This window comes from Rhea pennata, chromosome 2 (assembly GCF_028389875.1).
Source record: "Rhea pennata isolate bPtePen1 chromosome 2, bPtePen1.pri, whole genome shotgun sequence".
Lineage (NCBI taxonomy): Eukaryota > Metazoa > Chordata > Aves > Rheiformes > Rheidae > Rhea > Rhea pennata.
The window spans coordinates 138,253,432-138,279,988 of NC_084664.1; the positions used below are offsets into that span (position 1 = coordinate 138,253,432).

Sequence of the window (26,557 nt, forward strand, 5' to 3'; positions counted from 1 at the left end):
GGAATTATAGGAATGCAGTCAGAGTATGCAGGGATGCGACAAGGAAGGCTAAGGCCCAGCTGGAATTGAGTCTGGCAAGGGGTGTCGAGGACAACAGGAAGGGCTTCTTCAAATACATCAGCAGCAAGAGGAGGACTCGGGAAAATGTGGGCCCACTGCTGAATGGGGCGGGGGGCCTGGTGACAAGGGATACAGAGAAGGCAGAATTACTGAATGCCTTCCTTGCTTCAGTCTTCACTGCTAAGGGCAGCCCCCAGGAAGCCCAGAGCCTGGATGTGAGGGAGAAAGTCTGGAGAAGGGAAGACTTTCCTTTGGTTGAGGAAGATCGAGTTAGAGACCTTTTAGGCAAACTTGACACCCACAAATCCATGGGCCCAGATGGGATGCACCCACGGGTACTGAGGGAGCTGGCAGATGTTGTTGCCAAGCTGCTCTCCATCATCTTTGAAAGGTCCTGGAGAACTGGAGAGGTGCCTGAAGACTGGAAGAAAGCCAGTGTCACTGCAGTCTTCAAGAAGGGCAAGAAGGAGGACCCAGGCAACTACAGGCTGGTCAGCCTCACCTCCATCCCTGGAAGGGTGATGGAACAGCTCATTCTAGCTCATCATGTCATCTCCAGACGTGGAGGAAAAGAAGGTGATCAGGAGTAGTCAGCATGGATTTACCAAGGGAAATCCTGCTTAACCAATCCGATAGCCTTCTATGATGGAATGACTGGCTGGGTAGATGAGGGCAGAGCAGTGGACGTTGTGTACCTTGACTTCAGCAAGGCTTTTGACACTGTCTCCCATAACATCCTCCTAGGTAAGCTCAAGAAGTGTGGGTTAGATGAGTGGACTGTGAAGTGGATTGAGAACTGGCTGAAAGGCAGAGCTCAGAGGGTTGTCATCAGTGGCGTGGAGTCCAGTTGGAGGCCTGTGGCTAGTGGCGTCCCCCAGGGCTCAGTACTGGGTCCCATCCTGTTCAATTTATTCATCAGTAACCTGGATGAGGGGACAGAGTGCCTCGTCAGCAAGTTTGCTGATGATACCAAGCTGGGAGGAGTGGCTGACACACCTGAGGGCTGTGCTGCCATTCAGAGAGACCTGGCCAGGCTGGAGAGCTGGGCAGAGAGGAACCTCCTGAGGTTCAACAAGGGCAAGTGCAGGGTCCTGCACCTAGGGAGGAATAACCCCATGCACTAGTTCAGGTTGGAGGCTGACCTGCTGGAGAGCAGCTCTGCAGAGAAGGACCTGGGAGTGCTGGTGGATGACAAGTTTACCATGAGCCAGCAATGTGCCTCTGCAGCAAAGAAGGCCAATGGTCTCCTCGTGTGCATTAGGAAGACTGTTGCCAGCAAGTTGAGGGAGGTGATCCTGCCCCTCTACTCAATCCTGGTGAGGCCTCATCTTGAGTACTTTGTCCAGTTCTGGGCTCCCCAGTACAAGAGAGACGTGGAGCTACTGGAGGGAGTCCAGCGGAGGGCTACGAAGATGATCAGAGGGCTGGAGCACCTGCCCTATGAGGAATGGCTGTGAGAGCTGGGCCTCTTCAGCCTGGGGAAGAGAAGACTGAAATGGGGATCTTACCAATGTCTACAAATACCTTAAGGGGGGGTGTCAAAGGGATGGGGACAAACTCTTTTCAGTGGTGCCATGCAACAAGACAAGAGGCAACAGGCACAAACTGAAACACAGGAAATTCTGCCTGAATATGAGGAAAAACTTCTTTACTGTGAAAGTGACGGAGCACTAGACCAGGTTGCCCAGAGAGGTTGTGGAGTCTCCTTCGCTGGAGATATTGAAGGCCCGCCTGGATGCAACCCTGTCTAACATGCTCTAGGCGACCCTGCGGGCAGGGAAGTTGGACTAGATGATCTCCAGAGGTCCCTTCCAACCTCAGTCATTCTGTGATTCTTTTCTTTCTCTTTCTCTCCTTGCATACTTGTTTCCTTGCTTCCTTCCCTTCCTTCCCTCCCTTCCTCCCTCGGGCCCTCCTTCTTTTTCACTGGGCATAGATGAACTCTCAGTGGCCAGCTTTGACCGGGAATTCGGCATGGAACATATCTCCCCCCTTGACAACTGCTAGTTGTAATGAAAAGCCAAAATAACCTCAGACTAGAAAATTTCCTTCTGGAATGAAGAGTGGTATCTGAATCTATCTCCCTGAAGCCTGGGACGCCGTGCAGCTGAAAAGCCTCTCTGAGGCAGATGTGTTATTATTCGGGCAGAGGCCCTTGTCAAAGACAGTGTTGGTGTGGTGCAAAATGTGCAAAGAGCTCCCATTGTTTACGACGTTGTTGTGAAATCTTTTGTTCTCAGGTCATGGTTTTCCATGGTTGAAGCGTATTGCTCCTCTTATTACAGGATCATCCAAAAATCTGTCCTGTTAGCCATGTATAGAAAGAGACATGTCCTCTGTTCCAAAGTGCCTTCAGCCAAAATTGGGGAAATCAGAACCGAGGTGGGAGGCAGTGACGGGGGTCCCGGGCTGCAGCTCCGGGCTGTCCACTCATCGCCTGGAGGAGGCTGGATATGGTGGCAGAGGAGCAGGTCACAGTTCAGGTGGCACAAAAACGTGTGAGGCTCCTGTTGGACATGACTCATGTTAAAACATTGGTGTATCACACACAGGTATAAATTCAAACATTAAGGTAACTTTGATTTATATTTACCTAATTAAACAGTTGCTATATTTATATATACCAGCAAAGAAAAACCTGTGTTAAAAGCCAAATACTTACATACATATTTATAAGGCAAAACTTCATAAAAAAACGTAATTTCCAGCTATGATACTCACCATCAGCTTCCATCCCATCATCTCTAAAGTGCTGTAGCCCAAGACATGAACGTATTTCCTCCGCTTGTCCTGTGACACAAAAGTCAATCAATCAGCAGCATCAACGTACATGTCTCTTAGGCATCTGCAAACTGCTGAACAGTATGATGTGTCATTGTCCCAAGGGGAAATAAGAGCTTGGCTTTTCAATAAATCAAAGGAGCCATCTTATTTTATATTGAATGGTGGTTTCATCCAAAAAAAAATGCTTTATGCTTTATTACTCATAAAAGGCATCACTTTTTTTGGTCTCAAGACACATCTTTTATTTAAAAGCTTAATTCAAAGACTGCCAATGTGTGAACAGTCCCTCCTGTATGAAGTCTGTATACCTTTCTGACTGGAATATTTTGTCTTTAAAACTCTGACACTCTCAAGTCTCTCTGGCTCCACATGAAAGAGTCTTTCAGGAGGTCTCTCTTGCATGGTAAGAGCGTGAATCATTTATTTCGCAGAGGAAGTTTTGTGTGCCAAGTCACATCTGAAGAGACGAGATGTGGAGCAGACCATGCAAAGTGAGTATCAAACTAAATCTTCCTGACAGAGTCCTAGGGGTACGTACAGCACAAGCCATTTTCAAGGAAGGAAACAGAACTCAAAACATGCATAATAATGAAATAACACTGTGTTTGTGCATGAAAATGGATGACTTGAAAACAGTCCCACGAGGGGGCTGACCTGGCAGCCTCTCAAGGGAAGACCTCCACGGGGCCCAAGCCCACCAGCCCTGTGCGGCCACTGGCCGTGGTGGTCCTCGACCCACGCACACGTCCCTGCGAGAGTCCCTTTGCGGGCAGGGGCCTGTACCTCAGGAGGCTGGCAGCTACCGCAGCTGGCGGTCCCGCTGGTCCCGGGTTGGCGCTGACGAGAGGACCCTGACCACCGCCTGGTTCTTGCAGCCAAGTGGCGCCATGAGGACTCCCAGGCCTAGGCACATGCAAATGAATTAAGATCAGTATGTGTTAGAGGTGTTGTGTGACTGAGTCATGAGTACTGTTTTCAGGTTTTAAAAGTATACATAATCCCCTTTTTATTTTTTTTTAACCATAGTTATTTGTTATTCTGAAGTCCATGCTATAGTAAGGAACTAGCAATGCAAAATGCGGTTTAATAAAGAAGGTCCTGACTGTGCAAAATGTGGACTTGCTTTTGTATAGGGGGAATCTCCTTCAAATGTACCTTAAAGTCTTCTACAGCTTTGGGGAATGTCATATCCCCCCCTTATGCCAGAGGACTTGAGCTTTGCTATCCGAACCGAGATGTGAAAAAGGAGCAGTGTTTCACCCCAACCCCTACCACGGTCAGTAACCCACCACCTGGCAAAGGGGGGCACGGGCAGCCAGCTGGGCACCCTGACCACCCCCAGCAGCAGTGGCAACGGTGGTGAGATCATGGTCAGTTCCCCTCTGAGTCTCTCCTGGGCTGTAACAGAGTGATATTTTTCCACTGTTGGTAGCAGCCTCATCCAGACAGAGGAAAAAAAAAAAAAAAAAAAAAAGAGAGAGAGAGAGAGAGAGAGAGACAGGAAATTAAATGTATGTTTGTCCAGAGTTTGAGATTTTTGATATTCAGGTTTGGACAAAAGCCATGAAAGAACTGTCAGACTGGAAGTACTTGGTTCTCCTGCTAACTGCAGGTTGCCCCTGGAAGGCTGAGCGAGGCATTGCCAATGTCATGGCATGTCCTGCTTGAGACCTGTTAGACTGCGAGTCATCGAACTCTGAATTTTCATGATTCTAATTACTGTCCTCACACCCTCTTTTCCTTAATTTAATATTTTGTCAGTAAAAACACAAACTGTTCAAACTGCAAACATACAGCAGTAAGGTCCACTGAAGTCAGTAGGTTCCTAACTTACACTGATCTGGATTTGACCCTAGAGCTACAGGCCTTTCAAATTTTTTGATTTTTTTTTTTTAAGTTCTAGTGGCTCTCAAAAGACCTGTGAATCATCTAAAAATTACATGGTGGGAAAAATGAAAAAAGCTAGCAGAATAAAGCAACAGCGAGCATCTCCATCTCAAGTGCCACCAGTGGCAGACACACTGTGGGGAGGTACTGGGTGCTCTTTAGAGCAAAGGAAGAGCTTGGAAGAGAAAAGCTGAAGCCAGATCAGGGAGAGATACACCAAGAAAGGCTGGCCATGACAGAAAAATACAATGGGCCTCACGGCAAGCAACCGAAGACAGACTTCTGCAGCTACCTTTTGTTGGCCTCATAGACCACTCTACAATAGCAGATCACTATGATCCCTCCTGCTAACTCATCTGAAAGGATTACATAAAACTCTTTAACAAAACATGAACAGAGTTGCTGCTTTTCCAACAGGCAGTCACTGAAAGTCAGAAGCACCCTGTGAGATGGCAGTTTTGCTGGCATTAGGACTGGTGAACATCATCTTCAGACTGATAGTTTACGGTCCTTCACTTTGGTAGTTTGGGGTCTGTCCAAGATGTTCAAATCCCAATAAAAGAGACTGAGCATTACACTCCCCTGCAGTTTTTTTCTGCTGATGAAGCTGGTTTTAGCAGCTGAGACATCCAGAACCAATGGAAATATCCTCCAGCACTTCCAATATGTTTCCATATACAACAGTGTATTGTTGTTTCTGGGCAGAAGCGAGTATTTTGCTGCCAGCACCTGCAAACACCACCTTCTGAGTGCAGGGGCACCTCTCTAGCATGTGCAAGCTCCCACCTAAGCTGGCATTCAAGATCCAATTTGTCTTGTGGCCATGCTTGGATGATGTCTCGTGGGCATGGCAGGGGAAAGGACACGTGAGCTCCCATTACCCAGCAGCACTGGGTACTCTCACCTGCCCCATGAAGTGGCCAGGCCCTGCCAGGGCTCTCCTGCTGCTCCACATCTTCCACATATCCCTTGCAACAGTGTTCTCAGTTTGACATCAGGTAGGCAAGTTGAGCAGGCTACTTCCTAGCTAGTCACATCGCCACTTGCCCAAAGCCACAGGGAACCGTAAGGGCAGCTCCATTGCTGCCCTACTCACCTATGGGGCAAGACCTTTGTGTATTCCAGTTTTCTTTCGGACCTGCAGTTCTCTGGAGAGCATTGCTATGGGTTCAGAGTCAGGGTCCATAACCCTAAATAACAAGCAGAGGGACCCACGTGTAAAACCAGCTCTCTGAGGGAATCGCTCACTACACATCCTATATAGCTCCCCAGGGGTGTAGAGGACATAGAGCCATCCAAGCACAGGTTTGCTGAGCTCTCCTCTGCCCTTTTCCTATCCCATTACCACTGGCTGAAGCGCAATACATCACACAGTTCCTGACACACAGTGGCTCTGCTTGGGGGATTATACCTGCTTTTTCTTATCTTACCAGGTCCTGAAAGCTCCAGGGAAATACTGCAGTAGATGAAATGCAGTGTCAGCTAGTGCTCTCTCTGAAATCAATTAACACAGAGGTATCAATACTGTTTTATAAATATTTCCTGGAAAACCTGTGCTTGGAACTGCTCATCCCCAAGGGCAGTAAATATTCCAGAACTGTCACAAAAAAAAAACCAGTTTGATATCTTTACTGGAATTTTCAATCGATCTTTAAAAATTTAAAAGATTATCTGCAGGCAGGATGTTTTTAATGCTCTGAAAACTGGGCTGTAGCTTTTAAATCAAAAGCGAATACACAGTGCTGAAAGTAATTTGTAGTGTTGTTTCCTTTTACAGCCATCAGCTATGCAAGACTTGTATCCTGGCAGTGTGCTTTTTCATGCCTCTATTGTTGTTGTTCATTAAAAAAAAAAACACTCTAAACTTTTGGTCTTCCCTGTACAAATCAGTCACTTTGCACTTAGATGGCTGGCTGGCTTGGCAAGACAACTTAGTAGTTATTTTTCATCTTATGCTTTATGATGTTTCTATACAGATCTACATAGCGATAACCTACTTCCTCAGCTTTGAGCAGAAGGGTGCCACAGCTTTGGCTGTGGTAAGTGACTCTCTTGTTTGTAGGTACTTGTTAGAGCCTCTAACCAATTCCTGGAGGCCACTGCTGACTCATTCTAGCATTTTAGCACCTTTGCAATTTATAGCAGCTGAGTATTGTAAATTTAGTTTCAGAGCTGTCTCAGTTGCTTTTGATCCTTGATTTCCAGTAGTACCTTCACATAGTCTGTGGATGCCTTTCTTAGGAAAAGGACCTCAAAAGCATTCAGATGAGAAAGACTGATCTCTCTCCTTTGGCAAATTATGGCATAGTGGCTAGGTTGCCCAGCATGTCTTTTCAGACTTCACTTAGAGAAATCCACGGTCTGAACTGTTCAGAGGAATCAGATCCCACCTCTGCCTTGTCTACAAAATCCAGCAAACATTAGCAGTAAACAACCCTGCATTACTGATGTCAGTAATGTCCCCCGGTGACACAAGGCCACCACTGGGTAGAGATGTGACATCTGACTGTCCTGCATACTGTATAGATTTGAGAAGGGGATATTTTGTCATTTCCAGCTTAAGAGAATAGACAGAACAGAAATAAAAAGTATCTTAAACCTAGCTACTAAGAAGGTATCTCTTCAGCAAAGCTGGCATAAGAGGTCCCCAACCTTTGCCCTTCACTCCTTCATGCCATGCATTTCTCTCAGGGCTATCTTTAATCCAGCTTATTTCAGGGATCTAGTTTATGTTTAGGACCCACAGATGCAGCAGATCATTCATTTTTAGGTGGGGGCAGGGGAGGAAAGTGTGGTCAGGGTTGGAGGGCACCTCTTCCAGAGGCTGTGGCACACTGGTGAGGTCATGTGCTTATAAAGCCATTTATGGAGCTGGTGAACTGTGGAGGAAGCACAGGAACAGGCAAGCAGCTTTCATTGCTAAGTAAAAGAGAAGTGGGGCTACAGTAGTTTGAAACAGCTTCTCCAAAGTGTCTGCTTCTTCTACAGCAATTTCTGAAAACATGTAACTCTAATAAAGGGCTGGGTTCCTGACTCATGAAAAGCAGTTTAATTTACAGAAGCAACTCACTCTTAGGGCAAACTAATCTGCTGTGTGTTAAACAAGCATTTCTTGATGGGCTGCTCCCACACAGCCAGGGCCTGTGTCCACTCCTTCACTTCCTCCTCAATTCCTCAGCAGTGAGGCACCTACCCAGGCTTGATCAGCCCCAGATGTGAGTGGGCTGAACGGTTAAGCTGAGGCATGAGAATCTGTGCCGGAAAACATCGTATGTCATGACTAATGCTGCCGTATGAGCTGCCAGTGCCTCTGGGATGCATTAGGAAGATCTCTGCTACAGGAAGGTGAGCTACTCTACAATTATTTTCTCTGAACTGCAGGAGAACTTGCCTGCCCTTCTAGGCACAGAAGGGTAATTATGGGCAGACACTGGAGGAGGAACAGCGTGTAAATGACTTGGCCTACATCCGTGCTGCAGAGCTGATGACTTCTCAGTGGCTGCTGAAGTGGCACCCGGGTTCTTGCTGACATGCCTAGCTGGCCCAGTTTGAAAGGGGCATCAAGCACAGCTGTGAAGGTATATGGCTGGATGGGAATTGCTTAAAGAACGAGTTAAGTCTGCCTTGAAGGCCTGTTCTCTACCAGTTAAAGAACCAGCTGAGTTCCTTCCCTCTATGGGTTGGTGTGGTTTCTACAGCATAGTTTGTTCCTCTAGCTGCTGGAATGGTTCCCATGCTCCCCCTAAGAAAGAGGGTTCTCCTTTACCGCATGTGATGCAGTGCTGTAAATGCCATGTGTGAGTTGCTGACAATATGCTGATATTTGACTGCTGTTCATTGTTGGGATGTGAAGAATCACCAGGTGAAAACTGCTATGGTATGATGAATGCTTCAGCTTAATCAAGTCCTTGTCCAGGGGAGTCAAGGTGAATTTTGTTTTCTGCTAAGATCAGGCCTTGAAATGTATCTGGGTCTTTCAAGTAAGTGAGGTTCATCATTCAAGCCTAACTTGAAAATGCTGCTTGTTTCAACTTATTTTTTCCTACAATGATATAATACATTCTCCTGCTTTCAGCTCCAAGTTTGCTGTATTCATAGGGTGGCCACACAGTCAGATCTAACCTAGGGTGAGGAGGATGAGGTTCGAAGAGCAAACACACACCACAGCATCTATCTCTGGTCTGACCACTGGCAATCCAAGTAGTTGTTCTTGAACCTAGTCTCACAATCATATTAAAAAGAGCAATATCCTAACACAGATAAGCCAAACTTCGTGTAAGTTCTTTTTCTGTTTCTAGGCCCTTCAGGGTCTCTGATTTTCAAGATCTTCCTGACACTTATGAAGCTAAGAACCTTATACTTAACGGGTAAAAGCAGAGTGAAGGGATGGAAATTGGAAGATGTCTTTTAGACTACTGCATATTGTCAGGTATTACTGCCTCTCCTTGTCTTCAGTGGTGAGCTGGAGACTCAGAGTCTTGCCAGAAAGACAGACTTTAAGATGCTCCAAAGATTTGCAAAAAATCCCCCAAACCCTGAGGGCTAGAAACACTGCTGCCTTCATTGCCCTTGCAAATATAATGGCTGAATTAGCCTGTTTTTTTTCAAAGCATCCCTTGGTCCCTTTTGAGCAAGAACAGGATCGAGTATAGCAAGTACTGAATTTGGCCAATATATTTTCAGACCTACCAGTCTTCAACAGTCTCTCTGACATATTGATTAATGCATATTAACTAGAATCTCTTAAAACTTCAGCTGTGTTATGAAGTATGATTTAAAGGTTTATCTTTTATCCTAGTCTGGACTGACACTCTTGCAGAAAGCAAGATGTTGTTTAACTGAGAGTACAATTGCATACAGAATACCGCAGCCACACACGGAAATCAGGTAACCATGACCTCAAATGGATAATAACGATCATTTTCCCCTCTCCTAATTTCCATATATGACGGAAGTAATTAGCTGTGTAACCGTGTACGTATGTGTCCAGCCAAGTATAGCTGAAGGGCTTGGAGCAGACCCAGAGAATCAGGCTCTCAAGCTCAGCCTCCTCTCCTTTCAAGCAACACTGGCTTCCCATACAAAGCCTGTTAGAACTAAGTCCTGTGGATGTTATTTCTGGATTCCCAATACACTGTTTATGTAAATGAGACAATCCTTTGATATCCTCTTGGTTTTACCAACATATTTAACACTCTTTAACCTTCATGGGAAAAGACATTTGTGTTATATCAATAACTGGGTTTTATGTCTTTCCTCAAGGAATTCTTTTTCCACTTGAAATTCATAATGGAGCAGTATAGTTCCTTCAATTCAAATTTAAACAACTGGCTCAGTATTTTACACTGACTTACTTCTCACTGCTGCTCAGACACATCAATGCTTAGCCAACTTTAAAGGGGTTTTTCCGTGCTTTACTAGTGCTATCCTAAGGAACCTTCCTTTCAAATAATGCTTCTTGTGAAACCTTGCTGTCTCTTCCACTTCTGCTCTCCCACTGGCGCTTAGTAGCAAGGACATGAGAGCAGGGCTGCACTTTCTTACTTTTAAATAAATGTGTTCTTGTTCCAAACAAGGTCTGATCTAAATAGGCCAGACAGAAGGAAGCAATTGTTACCTTTCCCTTTTTTATAGCAAAACACTTCATTAATTGTTGAACTGCTAACAGTATTATTCACTCTACCTTTGCATCTTTGAATACAACTGAAGCAGTGACAGACTTTTCTCCTGCACATTTCAGAGCACCAGAGAATCCAGCATCATTGCTAGTGAGGCTTTATCCCATTTGTACAGAGCATCCTGGCTCAAAACACCCTGCAGCACCATGGTGTGCTCCTTGGAGAGCAAAAGACAGTGGCATGCCTGCTGTGACATGTCATCGGTACTTACTGAGTTTATCCTTACTAGACCTTTCTCTATCTCCAAAGCATCCCAAGATGTCCTCACTAGCTCTGCCTTCCTGCCTGTTCACTGATTCGCCTTGCATCGCGGCCTCTGCAGCAGCTCTGCTGTGGCAACTCCCTCGGTTCAGGGGATGGTTGCGTGGTCTGTTTGGAAGACGCATACATAACAATTGCTTCTCAGTAGCACATCATGCAGAGCTGCAGGAGGGTGATACTATGGAGTACCCAGAGCTCCTATATCTCTCCGTCAAGCCAGTCCATGCTTCCCAAAGGTAGTGTCTGAAAGCTGCTGTAGTGCTTAATTGAGAACAGCCTGCTGTTTAGACTGAAATTTCTTCTCCCTGACGCAAACTGAATCATTTCCAGGGACTTTCACCCCCTTTCTATAGTACAAATGGACTGCAGTGGTCTTCATACCCTGAAGTTACTCTGGCAATTCCCTTGCTTCAGCTTTTGTTTTCAGCCAACATTACTGTATTCCAGCTGTTCCTATTTATTTCAAACAGCTCAGCAAATTGTGCAAGTCTGGCACCTAGAAGAGATTTAAATTGTGGAGCAGCTGAAGACAACTGCTCTCTATTCTTTCCAGTTATCAGGTGAATGAATATCTGAGTATTGCGCAGTGAGTATTGCACACCTGGCCCTGAAAGGTATGAACTCAGATGTGAAATGAGTGCCAAGGGCCCTTGGTCCCTGAGTGGTTTAGTACTTTTAGTCTCTTTGCAGATCTTGTTCTTGCATTTTAGGTATCTTGTCTACCTAATGTGAATAAAGAACAAAGTGTTATTCTCTACCAAAAAAAAAAAAAAAAATCTGTTGTTGATTAATAGTCTGACATCCACTTCTATTAAGGATTGTATACAATCCTCTGGAAGTGAAACTTGGCTCTCCTGAAGATGTAGAAAGGAATGTACTGGTGCAATGTGAGGGATATTGTTAACGAGTGCTCTTAGCTCTGCTATTTCTACAGCAACCACGTTCAAGTCAACAGAAAACAGTTTGTATGTGCAAGGCCACCTTTTGTTTTCTTCTCTGCCAGTGATGAAGGTAAGGCCTCCCCCCTTGTGGGGGCTGGGGTTATGCCAAGGTTACTTGAATGCTGATAAAGTCCTCTGCATTTCAATCAGTGTGTTTAAGAAAGTATTTCCCCTAAAGACTATGTTGACACTGTCATTGCTGTTCCCTTGGAAGAGGTAAATGCAAATTCCCTTGTGGCAGGCTTGCTGGACCGGCTTCAATATCACTAATCAAGAAAAGAGATTTGTCTGTCAGCGAGAATTGCTGTGCTACTTGATGCTTATGCGAGGTTGCGCAGAGCAGCGTGAGTCTCAGTACGCACGTTCTACTGGGAGACGTGATTATTTCAGATCTCCCTTCCTTCCAAATTAGAACATAATGGAAATGTTGTTTGGAAAATATCAAAATAAGCTTATTGAAGTCCTTTGTTTAGATGTTGGTGTTTTAATATTTAAGGGATTCATATTCAGTAGAAAAAATCTGAATTAAGTGCTTGAAGATTCTCTTATATATCAATAAAATTAGTGGTTCTGTGAAAAATTTCCATTCCCATCTGCTAGAAAAAAAAAGTCAGTCAGTTTTAATGAAACATTACTTACTAAATAAATCTGTATTGCTGGATACTCCTAGAGTACCAAAGATATGTTTCTCTGGTGGTCAGTTGTCCTCACCACTAGTCTGGGGTCATTTCTGTGACAGCTGCTTTCTGTGAGGATAGAGAAAGGCATGGCATCTGGCCGTGACAGAAAAACTAGCTTTGCCTTAGTTCTCTCAAGGTTTTCTTCCCTGTTCAGAGAGGGATGAGCAAGCAGTTCTTGTTGCCCGCAGGCAGCCAGGGTCCTTGTGGCAAGGGCAGGGATGAAGGATGGTGGCCACGGAGGGAGGGAAGGACGACCGGTGCAGCAGTACAGGTCCTACTCCACGCCACTAAGCATGGGCCCTCTTTAGCAGCCGTGAAATGGGAGCTGTACCAGCCTTACTTTTTCCAGCGAGTGTATCCTAGGGCCTTAGGGATCTTATCTATAATTTCCTCACAGTAGATGTAAATAACCCAGAGTTTAAAATCAAAGAGCTTCTGGCAGGTTTTTCTGCAGTCCTAGCAACAGTGGTGAGCTTAAGGAAAGGCTAGATCAGAGCAGGGATCTGAACCTGGGAAATACGTGAAGGCGCCTGGTGTGTCCTGAAATGGTTCTCTCTGCAGAAACGTTTCACTACTTCAGCACTGTGAAACACCAAATTTCTCAATTTATAGATTTTCCATTTCATCATTTCTTTCTTCTTTTCCACTGCTGGCTTCTAGTTTTGGGAACACCTGGACACACGCAAAAAAACCCAACCAACCAACCAAACAACCAAAAAACCCGCCTGCATCATCTTCAAATGCAGCCAGTTCTGGAGGTGTAAGTAAACTTCTCGAGGCTACGTGATGAAGTTGGGTCTCTTCACCATAGAGGGCTGGAACTTTAGAGTACCTTTGATATCACAGGTAAACATAACACTAAACAGCAGTTACATAGGGAGGAGAAAGAGCCCAATATAATTGTGTAGTGTTATTATTCAAGATTTGTTCAAGTTGATTCTCTTCCTTGGTGGGTAAATATCAAATTAAATGGTTTAAGAATGAAGATTTTAGAAAAAGAGGGAAAAAAAAAGTAGCCTCAGAGCTTAGTATTCTTTCCTAAGAAATCTATGAAGCCATCTCTTATAATGTGAGAACAGTAATTTAACTGTACGATAAAGCAGATTGGAGAAATGCAAGAAGGTGAGAGACAAGCATTTCCAGCCACCTATGACTATAAAAATCCCAGTTCACAATGTAAGTGCTCTTTAAGTGCATCCAGAGGGCTCTGTTTGTGAAAGAGATCAAAGGATCAAATACAGTATAAAACTGTTGTCCTTACCATCTCAATTTGAGACGATCTCTGAATCCCTCCATGTGCTTCTCTGCCAAATTTTGATTCTTTTCCATGTTCTCTGGCAGCACTGTTAGAACATGAGATAGGGTCAGGGAGCAATTTCTGGTATTACTGAGGTGTTTAAAATCAAGCCTGTGCTTTGATGAACCATACGACACCCTACTTTAGACACTGTGATCACTGAAACAACCCCATGCTGGGCTGGGTGATGTCCTGCACCTCTGAGTCAGGTCTGCAAGGGCTGCTGCTCGAGACCAGGTAATGTTACCTATGCACATGGATGGTGGTCTGGTGATGAGCAAAGGTTGGGTTTGCTCTGGTGGATGCTTTGCAGAAGACCCTTTCCGATGCCCAACTGGAAGATAACCTTTTGCTGCTGCAGTCTGTCCTTGTTTGGAGAGTCAGATGGACTTCCAGGTTGCACGTGGCTGTGGGTTGCATTTGGCTGCACGTACCATGTACAGGAGCTGCTTGGACTGCCCTCTCAGTGTTACTACAGTCACATTTTTCCTTGTGTCACACCTGTGTTTGAACTTGCTTTTCCTGTTTCTCTCCACTACCTAGCAGCTGCATATCTGGCAGTGTGACGTGCCGGCATCCTGCTCTGCTCCATATGGCATTGGGTGCATCATGAGTGCAGGGATCCTACAGGCATGTAGTGACACATGAAAATTTGTGGTCGAGGACAGGATTCACGGGAGGATTACACTACTACTTCAAGGCAATTGTGTCTGTCAAAGGAGCAGGGCAAACGGCCCTGAGAGGGAACTGCCTTGGCCATCTTATAGCAAGTCAGGACTGTGTGTCCCAGAGCCCCAGCTGCATCAGTGCTGCCCTCTGCACAGGGCCGGGCAGCCTGCTCCCAACGTGCTTTGGGGGTGTTCATATCACACCTCCACAGCGAAGACATCTGCTTCCGCCTAGCTTTCCTTTGCAGCCTGATGGGAAAGTAAGTGCTCCCAGGATATGATTAATCCTGTCGTTGGCTCTACAGCAAAGTGGGTTGGTGCCCATTTCTCCCTACTGGCTATACAGGAGGTGCAGAGAGATAGTTGGAGGTGGGGTTTACACTGTGAAAGCAGGTGGAGTGAGTGCTGCCTTTCATGCCCCAAAGTGTGGGAACTGATAGTCTTTGGATATAATTTTACTCTAGCTAATACCACAGAAAATGCTTTCTGCGTAATGTGTGTAATCCTTTTTGAAACTCAGAAAGCCTTGTCTGAACTGAGAAAGCTCCAGATGTTGCTATAGCTCTCAGAAAGCTTTCCTGTTCCAGAAACCACATCAAAAAAATAAACACTATTTTTTTAATTAATAGCTGAGTTTTAGCCACTGTAGAATGTCTTAAAGTCCTTCTTCCCCAGCATCATGCAGGCACACAACTAATGAACATTGCTAGACCATCCAGTGTAGAGCTAGTCTAAACCTGTCAGTAATATCCAAGGCTGATTCCATACATTAATTATACATTGTGTAAAAAAGGATTTCCTAACAGCTTTTTTAAAGTTAAACTGAAGATCTGGATCTTTCCTTTTCTACATGTCAAGGGACTAGATAAACCAGAATGCAAAATCTTGTAACAGCTATACTTCATGTATCAGCATTGCACTTCAGTGTCACATCTTCTCCAGAGCACCTCCCTTATACCGTAAGGTATCCTGATGTTTTAAAATGAAGCTCTCTTCAAAGGAGCATCCTCAGGCTTAACACACATTCCTGATTCCTCTTAACTTATTGCACATCTTTGAAGGAGTGGAGATCCCAGTGTCGACCTTTGAGTGCTAATAGCTTTGAGCTATGATGGGTCACATCAGCACCTGAGCACCAAGGAGGCTGGAATGTGCTGGCAGGGTTTTCACAAGGTAGCGAGGAGGGGCGGGGGCAGGCAGGAATTTGTCCGTGCTGCACCATCAGAGGGTTCCCACACAGAGGGAGTTTTATGGAGGTGCTTAGACCATGGCCAGCCTGCTCTGCTCGTGGTGTTTACAGCACTCATGACTATAGCACTGTGCCTCAGATCTCCCATTCTTGAAAAAGGCTATTGAGGACGTGTAAAGAAAAGCAATCCTTGCAATGTCTGATGTCTTTAGGTAAGCTATACTGATAGGTGAAAAATTGTGTCCTTGCTGGTTCCCCAATATTTTAGCTATCTATTTCCTTGTAAAAACAGGTTTGAGTGGCATGTTCAGCTATGAAGTAGCTATAGGAAAGAAATCAAGAGTAAGACAATTCAGGTATTACAACAACGGCTACTTCATACAGAAAAAAAAAGACATCAACATTTGCAACTGAAACTGTGGACCTGTAACTTTACCATTTTTAATAGATTCACCTTAGCTTTCTGGAGTGTCCCCAAGTAGAAAAAATGCATGAAGTGGCAATATGCTTGCATGAAATCTCTGCTGGCAAAGACCACACTGAGACTAACTGCCTCCTGTCTCCAAAAGTGTTAGGCTGGGTAAAAAATACCTTATTTAAATCTCAGCATTGGCAAGGGTAGAGCATAATTTCCCAGGCCAATGGAAACAAGGATCTTTCCTAAGAACCTCATTAAGATGACTGCAGACAAGTGCTAGCAAAGCAGCATGATCAAACCTTGCCTGAATACAGATGTTTGGGTTTTAGCTGTAGTGTGGCTAGAACCTTAATATCTAGTCTTTAGTGATAGTTCTGGGAATGATTTACAATTCCCTGAGGCTACATTGATTTTAAGTGGTCTGTGAGGCATTTCATTTAAGGAAATGTACATTGACTACAATTTTGGACTTGGTTTTAGGGAAATACACAGACTGACAAGTGGTTATAATTCTCTTACAGGTGCATTCACTGCAAAACTGCACGAATGCATTGTAGAGGTTTCCTAGCAACTTCCTTTCACAGTCTCTCTGCTCAAACCTGTTTTGAGATGTGGGCTATCATGAAACAGTATTTCTGGCTATTTAAATTAGTTTTGTTCTTTTAGCTGGCAAGACAAATGCAACAGCAGCAGTAGTGTTTGATTCATATCCTTTTCAGCTATTCCCACCAAAACTAACAAAAAGCTGAACTAATAAAGGTGGGTTTGTTCCTTTTTTTCTCTAACCACATCACCGACCACTGCTCAAAGTCCTGAGCAACAGAAAAGCTCAAATCTATCCTTTTTTTTTAAGAAGACATAGGACCAGTATGTTCTCTGACCTCTTCATCATTGCTAAGTGCATTCTGCATTTCTGAAGCTAACACAAATTATGTACTTTGGACAACTTTTTCTACACATGTGAGAGACATCACAATTTTAGCCAAAAGCCCTCTTAAAAACAAGCAAAATCAAGTAATTAAACCTTGCAAAGCTTTGTATGGATGCATGTGTATTCAATTTAAAATTGGTCATAGATTCGATTTCAATCTGTAAATCCACTGATAGCATCCAGGCTTGAATACACTGAAGTGCTAATTCAGAATTTTGTATTGGCTCAGTCTACCTGAAACGACACCCTTAGCTAAAAGCAAAGTGCAGTTTGGTGAGCAGAATAAATTCAAATGAGTCTGGATATAAGAGGGATGCAGGAAAGAAACCCAGATTATCCCAGTCTCCTAAAATAGCACCGAGATTCTACTTGTTATTGAACTCACTTGTTACATACATTGATACACCTCCAAAGATAGCAAGAGAAAAAAGAAAGGATCCTCCCATGCTTTAGCAACTGGCCAAAATGCCTCAGTGTTTTGACTGGCACCTGGGCTGCTCCGTGATCTCTCTCTTGCTGGGAGCCATACACAACTGAAGTTCAAGAGGAAATATGAAATTAAGTCCTCATATGCTGTAGCCAGACTCATTCTTACCCTCATCAGGAACCATCCCCAGCTGATCCTGAACAAATCGTATATTCATGGAGCTTGTTGTCCCACCTGGATACAGCTGAGGCACAATAACAGTCTTTCCAAGACCATCTTATGTAAAATCTCCCCCTTTCTCCTCAGGCTTGGCTGCCGTTACTATTATTTTACTCCAGCATCAGACATCTCCACACTGGGAATTTGCCCAAATTCTGGCATTTGCCATACTTCACTGCTATAAACCATTGTATTTCTTGCTTAAACATTAGTGTTTGCACCACTGCAGCTATGTCAGTTGTTGGCATCAGTTGCAGAGATTAGGGCAAACTTCCAAAGCGTATCAGGCCTTGGATTTCTATCAAAACCCATCTGTTCCTGGCTGAAAGTTATTCCCACCACCTTTATATCTGGATGGGATAATGAGCTACTTGGACCCATAAATTAGCACAACATGTAGCTCTTTAAATAGCCTTCCTCTCCAGAAAGTGATAGCTCCTACTCTATCTTATGTACAACAGTCAATTCAGAGAGCTGGGAGCACTTCTAACTGACAATGTCAATTGTTTTCAAAGTGCTCGTGCACTGCTGCCATTTGAAAAGCAATTTAATATCGCTCCTGACACTGCCTCTGTCACTACAAATAGTTTGGAAACAACTTGTATTAAACAGTGGCCAAGAGCCAGGATGCTTGCCCTTTCTGAGATATCCAGGCTGAATTTAGGTATAGTTTATGCTGGGCAGGAGTGCAGGTGAGCATTTCAGCAACCTATCTCCTCTATCAGTTTAAAAACATTTGTTGTTAATTGGGTGTATGCACAAGGGTTAGCCCCATACCTCAAGTCCTGTCATAAGAAATCAGTAATTAAAGCCTGCAAGGACTGGAAAGAATTCAGAGTTCTATTGTTCCAGCGTGCTGCAGCGAGCTGTAACGCTAAGAGTTAACACTGCTGCATGCCACCACAAATCTGCATAATGCCTTGTATTTGGCAGCTTATTTGCATAATTTTAAATGAGTCTTTTGTCTTGAAAATAAAATCTAAACCAGAGCTTCAAAAATAATTGGAGATATTAACATTTCATAGAATTGGAAGGTTCAGTTAAGTATATTTGTCTGAACTCTTCACTGGAGGCTGTTAAAATAGTTTTTACACAGATTGTTCCTTTATTGGAGAGCCTTGGGTGTTCTTTCACGGTGCCATTTTGCCTACCCTACGTAAGGTCTAATATGCTCACGTACACCGCACAAGCGTGCCTGATCTGGCCTTGCGGTGCTCAGACCACCTGAAGGGCTCAGCAGCCCCGGCCCAGCTAGCTCGGTGGCTGCTGCACAGCCCTGCCCCAAGCAGTCCCACCGACTTGCACAGGACAGCTTGCAGGGAATACCATCTGACCTATGCAAAACTGACTGTGGGACCAGAGCTTTAATAATTTTGTGTTTAGACCACGCTATAGCACTTCAAACTCCACTGCATTAAGCTGGAGAAATAATGCCAATAGCTGGAGACTAAATCCACATAATAAGTACATTACTATTGGAGATGTGCTTATCTCCAGGTTTTGGATGCTTCACTGTAGGTGGCTGCATGTAGGTGTGTGAGCTCAATGTCCAACCTCCCACTGCCATGGGGCAGTCTGGAGACAGTGATGCAGGTCACTGGAGAATGGATACCTACATTTGGTCAGATGAATCACACTCCAGGCTCCATTGACTGTACTAACTAGGTCTCCACTGACTAAAAGGGAGATGAGACACCTAAATTTAGATGTCTGCTGTCTGGATCTGATTCCCAGTGTTAGTTCAGTTGACAGTTTATGAGTTCTTTACTGGTTGAGCCCTGACCCTCTCACTCGTTCACGCTCTCCTTTGGGAAACAAAGCACAGTGCCTTTTACTTGTAGTTCTGTGTTTCAGCGTAGGAGAATGGGCGATTAGCAGGAACTGACATTTTAGCATGTTTTACATCATAGTTTATCAGAGCAGCAGAATAAATGCTAAAAATGAAGCCAAATAAAAAGATACATATTTAACTCAAAACTTGCCTGTCATTATGACTGAACCATATCTGAACTTCCATCACAGTCCCTTACACACTGTAAACTTCTGTAAATTCCTCAGGGCAAGAGACTTGTAATTTCTTTTTTACAAATTCACAGGATTTATAAATGTTACAGCTCATGATGATACACCTGTGCTCTTGATTTTGCAATCTCAAAAGTTAGGCAGTACCAGAAAACATCTTCCCCTTTGCTTCAGTTCTCATCTCTAACAGTTCTAGTTAGGCTGTTCCTCTTTTTCCTGCACTTTGCCTAGAGGAGCAACAAAGGCCAGGAGGGCCTCTGCCTCTTCCCCTGCCAGCCAGGGGAATAGTTTCAGGGAAAGTCTTAGGCAAATCTAGCTTGGTCTAGGTGGCATGTACAAGTTGCATTGCGAGAATGACAAGGTTATGTATGCAGTCCTTGGTGAACAAGCTGTCAGATGGTAACAAGTTTCTTCCAATCATGCTTGATTCAAAATTTTTTTGGGGGGGTCTCCTGCTCATAATTCAAATTTGGGTGAACTTTCAAGAAAGTGATAATTCCAGTGCCCTCCTTTAAGCTAAGCCTTTAGTAAAATGTTTCAAAGACTATTTAGGGTCATCTTTTTCTATCCTCACCTTTTGAAATAGCTGAACTTTGTAGTTAAAACGTCCTTTAAAAAATAGCCAAATGCAGATGTGTAGTATTAAAAATCTCAGCCCAAATAATTAATGCCTGAAAATTTTGTAAATACCCAGTTCATCAAAGCTTATAGCGCCAGACAACATTTACTGTATGTGAAACCACCTGTATGTACAATCAGTAGCAAATAAGTCTGTATTTGCAAATCTACCTAACATAAATACATGCACCAACATATATGCAGGCTTATACAACAGACAAATGTTGTAATTACTATTATCCACAATAAAATGTTCATCTATCAGTTAACCGTGTCCCTTTCCCCTCACACTGCAATGAAAGAACTTTCAAAATATTTATTCATATTTTCTTTATTCCACAAGTGTCACTGAAGCTAAATGTTAAATACAGAAGCAATTACTAGTATTGGTCTCTGAGTACAGCATTTCTTACTGCCTACTGCCCTCGCTGCATTCTCTCCCCCTTTTCGGCACTGAAATTCCACAGCCAGAAAAATCCTAGAACTTGGGACTTCCATCTGTTAGAGCTGTCTCTCTTCACATGCAGTCAGCATCTATTTTTCTGTCATTTTGTCATTTCTACAATGGGTTGTGATGACCTGGTGCAATTATGTCCTTGGCCTGGGAATATGCTACTAGGAAATAGAGCAACATTTAAAAAACACCTGTCCTGTTTGATGGAAATGTCCTCAGTGATTTAAGGAAAACAAACAAACAACCCCCCCCCCCCCCCCGCCCCGCACAGCTGTAGGCAGAACAGTGAGATGCTTCCTAAAAGCAAAGTCCAGCATTTAAAGAGAACGGGGTGGTCCAAGAGATGAGGAAGTCTTCACTTCTGGAGAGTTGTTTCAAAACCATGCCTAGATGCCTGTGATCGAAGCATCTGACTGATAAAACAAGAAAGAATTATTCTGGGACAGCTGATGAATTTGCTGCCTCTGTCTACGCTCCCTCCTACACAGGCCAAATTTCTCCTGAACAGCCACTCCCTTTTGGTCTGCAGATAGATGAGCAGAAAGCAACTCCAGAGAGAACCTGGACAACCTGCTTAGGCTACACATCAAACTTTTAGATCACTAAAGTTAGTTCAGATGAATTCTAACCTTAGTTATCAAAATCCACTTTGATGTAAACTAGCAAAGCCCTGCTTTTCAGTTGCCTGCATAGGAATACTTGCCCAGATAACACAGCTGACATAAAAGTTCAGAAATACACCCAATATGAATTCTGTACATGTGCCCTTGCTATACTGTCTTCCAGGAACAGTCTCACAATGCCAGTGTCCACCGCCACCCTTGTCAGGAAGCTTCACCTCCTGTAAAATGCCTGGGGGGCAGCCAGGTAAACTCCTCTTCTTTTCATGCTCAGTCACATTTGTGAGTGGCCAGGTCTGGCTTTAAGCAAATGCCATCTCTTAGACATTGTGACCAGACCTGGACAAAGAGAGATGTCCTAGATACGTAGTCAGAAGGAAGAAGCATGAGAGCTGGCAGGGAAGAATGCAAATAAGGGGTTATTACAAGGGTGAGGAGTGATGGGAAGCGAGTGATCTGCCTCAAGATTAGAGGCAGAGAACAGAATTTCAATCTGCCAGGCACCAGTGGATATATGAACTGTACTGAATACTTGGCAGGGACCTCACCACGATCCCAGCTATACTGAGCAAACCTCACCTAATCAGGAAAAAGTAACCTTGAAGTATACTAAAGAGAGAGGAAATGGATGCAGAATCCTAATTTATAATCTCGTTCTTCACTACAGAGCCAGAGAAGAGGAAATGGCAAGCAGCTTGGACAAGAAAAGGGAAGGGAGATCTGGTATCTGCATCATTACCTGATTTAAAATGGATGTATTTTAGCCTGTAGGAAGTATCGCACGAGCACACTGTGTGTCACTGCACCTATCTCACCATATGAACTTGTGAATACAAGTCCCAAACCAATTGACACAAGGTTACGGTCTCAAAGATCAATGCTGGTTTCATTTATCTAAGTATCAAAGAAGAGGCAGAAGAACTTCTTAGTACTCCAGGTGACAGAAAGGTTGCAGTAGAGCTCAACCTTTTTAGTTGCTGGAGAATCCACAGAGGAGAGAGACATTACAAATGTTTCAGTGATAGTCTGGGCACTATTAGACACTGAAGAACCCACAATAAAAAAGAAATCTGCGGGAAACAAGATTTCTTCTGCTTTGAAGTCTGCAGAGCCACCTGCTTTGTGTGTGCTGAAACCACAATTCCTCAAGACCAGTGTTTTGTACACAAGAAAAATGAATTATCTATTAAGGCAACCTCTTTAATTTACAGCCAGGTGCAAGTCAGAAAATAAAAGATTATAAACATTTGGCATCTCTTGCATCAAGTTTCAGCAATCATAAATCAGCAATGTACTTAAAAAATCAGTCTATTACAACCCAAAACACGAACATGACAAAAACATAACTCATGACAGCAAAAAGCAAATTGCAGGCAGTGCAGTCTTCTTCAGTTGGAATTCTTTGCTTTCTAGTGTTAACTTGTAAACTACACTGTGTTGCAAAGTTGTACTTGTAAACTATGCAAGCGTTGCTAAACACACAGATGCAGTTTAAAAGCCTGATGTTCCCAGCCCCAAATTACTCTTATACTACATCTGCATAGAGGGAGAGTGAGAGGTAGTGAGGGACTTGCTTTTCTTTGGTTTGGGGCACAAGGTGCTGGAAACAGAATTTCTTCCTTTGCAGCGTACTTTGTTGATCAACATATAAACTTCTGTTTGGTCCTGGGAATAATCTAGAAGCTACAGTTTTCTACATAGCATTTTTGTTATGTTTCTAGGAATGCCGGCCTCATTTCTTCCACAGCAAAATATCATCCTATCCTGCCAGTCTATGATGTCACCTGCGTTGACACATGAAGTTAACAGCCTCGAAAATGCACGAGGCACCCTTAGATGCCTGAAGCCTTGCCTTTTGCTCAGGGCCTCTACCCTGTGCATCAGGCATAGCCACACTGCCTGTGGTACATCTGCCAGCATCTGCTTACACTGCTTCCAATGCAAATACCCTGCCATCTTCCTGCTCTAACCCCCCCTCACCTTTACCAGGCCCCCTTCCCTTTAGGGCTAATGGACAATAGAAAGCAGGACAACAGAAAGGAATACAATCCATCAGGCCTGCAGCTGAGTGAGTTTAGCAAGCTGTCTGGGAATATGTCTGACCTGTTGCATATTTTTGAAAGGATATTTCTGAAAGAAAAGTTCCTGAACAGTCTGCTCTAATTGGACCTACTTGGAGCAGGAGGCGGGACTGGATAAACTCCAGAAGCCCCTTCCAAATGACATGATTCTAAAAATGTAGGACAGCATTGACATTTATCAAAACTCATGACAGCAACAAACTCATAAGAGTTATTTGATAAGGTATTTCTAAGCTGGCAAAATTCTAGCACAGACAAGTACACCAGCAAGAAACTTGTTCTGCTGGTTGGTTGTTGGTATATTTATAGCTACACCTTCACAGGGAAGCGTCTTCCTTATCAGTAGGCCTGAAAATAGCAACATTTATACACAGAGGAATCTTGCAACATAGAGAACTAAATTTCTTAGGCCAAGACAGATGTCCTGTCTTAAACACATTTTGAAATGAAGTAAAATTAGTTGTGTTCCTGAATTTTTACATGGCATTTAAAATTTTGCATTTACTAAGTCATTTCATTCCTGGAAGCTGTCATTAGGTAAAATCTTTTATTTTCAAGTCCTAAGAAACAGAACTTTTAAGAATAAGCAGATCCCCAATTAGAAAGCTATTCTATTAGGAGGCATTTCAGATGATTCAAGGGACCATCAAATACCATTGTCCATGTGATTTTCTTCTAAGAAATACATCAGTGGACAATAAAGGCACTCAATGTATTATCATGTACTGGTACACTAGAACTGAACTAGTGAGATGCACTCTTTTAGCCTAATGAGGCAAGTATTGGGTGCTTCTAACAGCACGTGGAACTTCTATTGTGTTCCAAATCCCCGTCAGAATAACAAATAAGTCAGCTAAACATTCAAGGTCCTCTCATCTACACTTATGATTAGCTGCCATTTTAGACAGCAGTATAAACTCTTTCATTGTGTGAACAATGAAAGCTGGAATTTGCACTACCAAAGTTTATTCTGGCTACAAGCATAAGTTCCAGTGGAATCAACTATTTTCCCTTTTTGCTTATGCTGACTGTTTGCACTGGCACAGTCATAGGCAATGGCTAGACCTGAGGTTCAGTCATAATGTAAACAAAGCTAGAGAAAACGATCACTAAGAAATACCTTCAGTAGACTGCTGAGCCCTAACAAATATCTGCTCTCTTTGGGCTTTTTGAGCTCATTTCATGTTGTTTATCTAATAGGTTTCCACAACTCATTAACTTTTAACATTTGTATGTGACAGGTAGAAGAAAGCAAGCAACTGGTATCTCATCATTATGTTTAGTTCTTAACAGAACACCACTGAACAAATCACGGTATTTGGGAGCATGAATGCTTTAGAGAAGCAGGTTGTAATCTTGAGAGCTTACATAAATATTTGGAGCTTCCTAAACCTTCAAATTCCTGAAAGCATCCCTAAAAGATACAGCAAGACCCATGGAAGGGCTTCATGCCATCCATCTTCCAACGTCCTACAGTTCAGTGGAATAGAGGAATGACTGTCGCAAAGGCAAATATTCAGGTATTGGGTGTGAGGGGGAAATCAAACCGAGATGCAAAGTTTATCAGTTGATTATGACAACATGCAGGTCACTCTGATACAATGATTGAGCTCAAGACAATTTAGAGGAACTCTCCACTGCAGTAAACCATACAGATCTTTTCAGGGAAAATAAAAGCTGATGTTAAAAAACAAACAAAAAACAAACAAAACCAACAAAAGCTAACAAACTTTGGTATGATCAAATGCAGAACTAAGGTATCTCAGTACTATTAGCTCTCACATAACAGAAAAGAGGTAAAACAGGTACACAACTAAGGTAGAACCCTCTTCTTAGAAGTATTGCTGCTGCAGTGTCACTACAGAACAGAATTACTATTATTTCGACTCCTTGACTATTTCCTGAAATTAGGGAGTTTTAAAGCATAAGCTAAATTACCTACATTACTTATCTGTACTCTCAAATCTATCTGAATGTCACTTCTGCCTGAGAACAGAACATACTGAGAAACAGCATCTGAGAATAAGAAATCGGAACATGTCAATTTAATATTTGTTCTCTTTACCACACTCCTGCATGTTAATAACTGTATTGAAAAAAACTTCACAAACTCCCTGTATCTTTGGGCTGAAAACAGCTATTTTAGTTCATTTCTGAATTAGCTCATTTCAGCTGCGCTAGAGAAAGACCTTGAGGAAGAAAGTAGAATGGATGATGGCAAATGTCAAAATGACACATACACCTCAGATTAAACAGGGAAAGAGCAAACTGAGATTTCTAGGGATTAGGATTGCAGAGCCTTAGAAATAAAATGTAACTCAGTGAACCAGATTTTAAAATTTTTTGTACTTGTGATTGCAAGCATTCCTCACATGCTAAAAATCTGCAAGTCAGTTTTCTAAAATTCTGATTTCCTGCAAATAAGCAAGAGAGTGAGCTGCAAAGACAGTAAATTCCAGTCAAAACTATGGTCAGTACAACCCCAGTAAAGGTGCTGGTTTCTATAGAAACCAATGAGTATTTTATTGGCTTTGTTGTTCAACTTTCAGAGAATTTTAGATATTGATTTCTTAAAAACCATCCTAATTTCAAAGCACGCTCTCTTCTCAAAAGTATGATAAAATCCTTTCCAGGAGCACAGCCAGTAAGGCGTACTGCACTCCATGTTTTTGGGGGACAACTTTCTATGCTGAAACACCACAAATCTGCCTGGAAGAGGTTGGGAAGTTTGGGCTATTACAGGGAAGACTGACTGTACTACTGGCTAGTCTTAACTAGGAACTAAAAAGCACCCTACCGGCTTTGGAAAAGCAGGCTGCGAAGGGCAGCTAGTTCGGAAAGCCCCTCCGAGGGCACTCGCGCAACGAGGTCCTACAGAGCCGAAGCGCCCCTGAAGCCCGTCACTGGGGAGGCGGGCGGGAAGGCGCCGCGGGACACAGCTGGGCCCCCCGCCCGGCCGCTCCTCTCCGCTACACGGGCGGGGCAACGGCAGCCCCCGCCGGCCCGGCCGGCCCGGCAGCGGCCTCACCCGCCCTCGCGGAGCCCGCGGCGCGGCGGCAGGACGGCCCGGCCCGGCCCGGCCCGGCGCGGCGCCTCCCGCCCTCAGCAGCGCCACCGCCGCCGCCGCCGCTATAGGCCCAGCGCAGCCCGGGCGGCGCCTCAGGGAGCCGCGCGCCGCGGCCCCGCCCCCCGCCGCGGCGCGCGCGCGCCCGCACCCCTCCCCCCCCCCCATCGCGCGCGCGCGCGCGCCGCCGGCAAGTGGGAGCGCCGGGGAGTTACTCTCGGGAGCACGTGGTCTTTCACGTCCCTCGCGCATGACGTC

At 44.0% G+C, this 26,557-nt stretch overlaps 1 protein-coding gene across 1 annotated transcript; it reads right to left on the bottom strand.

The window, feature by feature from the left end:
* Nucleotides 1–1,691: 1,691 nt before the first annotated feature.
* LOC134136634 (uncharacterized) lies at nucleotides 1,692–26,551 on the bottom strand. The gene is made up of 5 exons (XM_062568549.1): nucleotides 26,515–26,551; nucleotides 26,033–26,268; nucleotides 3,628–3,747; nucleotides 2,782–2,850; nucleotides 1,692–2,567 (listed from the first exon to the last, which is right to left on the bottom strand). The coding sequence occupies exons 1-5, from the start codon at nucleotides 26,549–26,551 to the stop codon at nucleotides 2,340–2,342; spliced, it is 690 nt and encodes a 229-aa protein (XP_062424533.1). The 3' UTR covers nucleotides 1,692–2,339.
* Nucleotides 26,552–26,557: the final 6 nt, after the last annotated feature.

Coding starts and splice junctions, on each gene's coding strand:
- LOC134136634 (XM_062568549.1), bottom strand. CDS start 26,551: ATGCGCGAGGGACGTGAAAGACCACGTGCTCCCGAGA. Junction 26,269..26,514: donor AAGACCACGTGCTCCCGAGA/GTAACTCCCCGG, acceptor GGGCTCCGCGAG/GGCGGGTGAGGCCGCTGCCG. Junction 2,568..2,781: donor TGATGGGATGGAAGCTGATG/GTGAGTATCATA, acceptor CATGTCCAACAG/GAGCCTCACACGTTTTTGTG.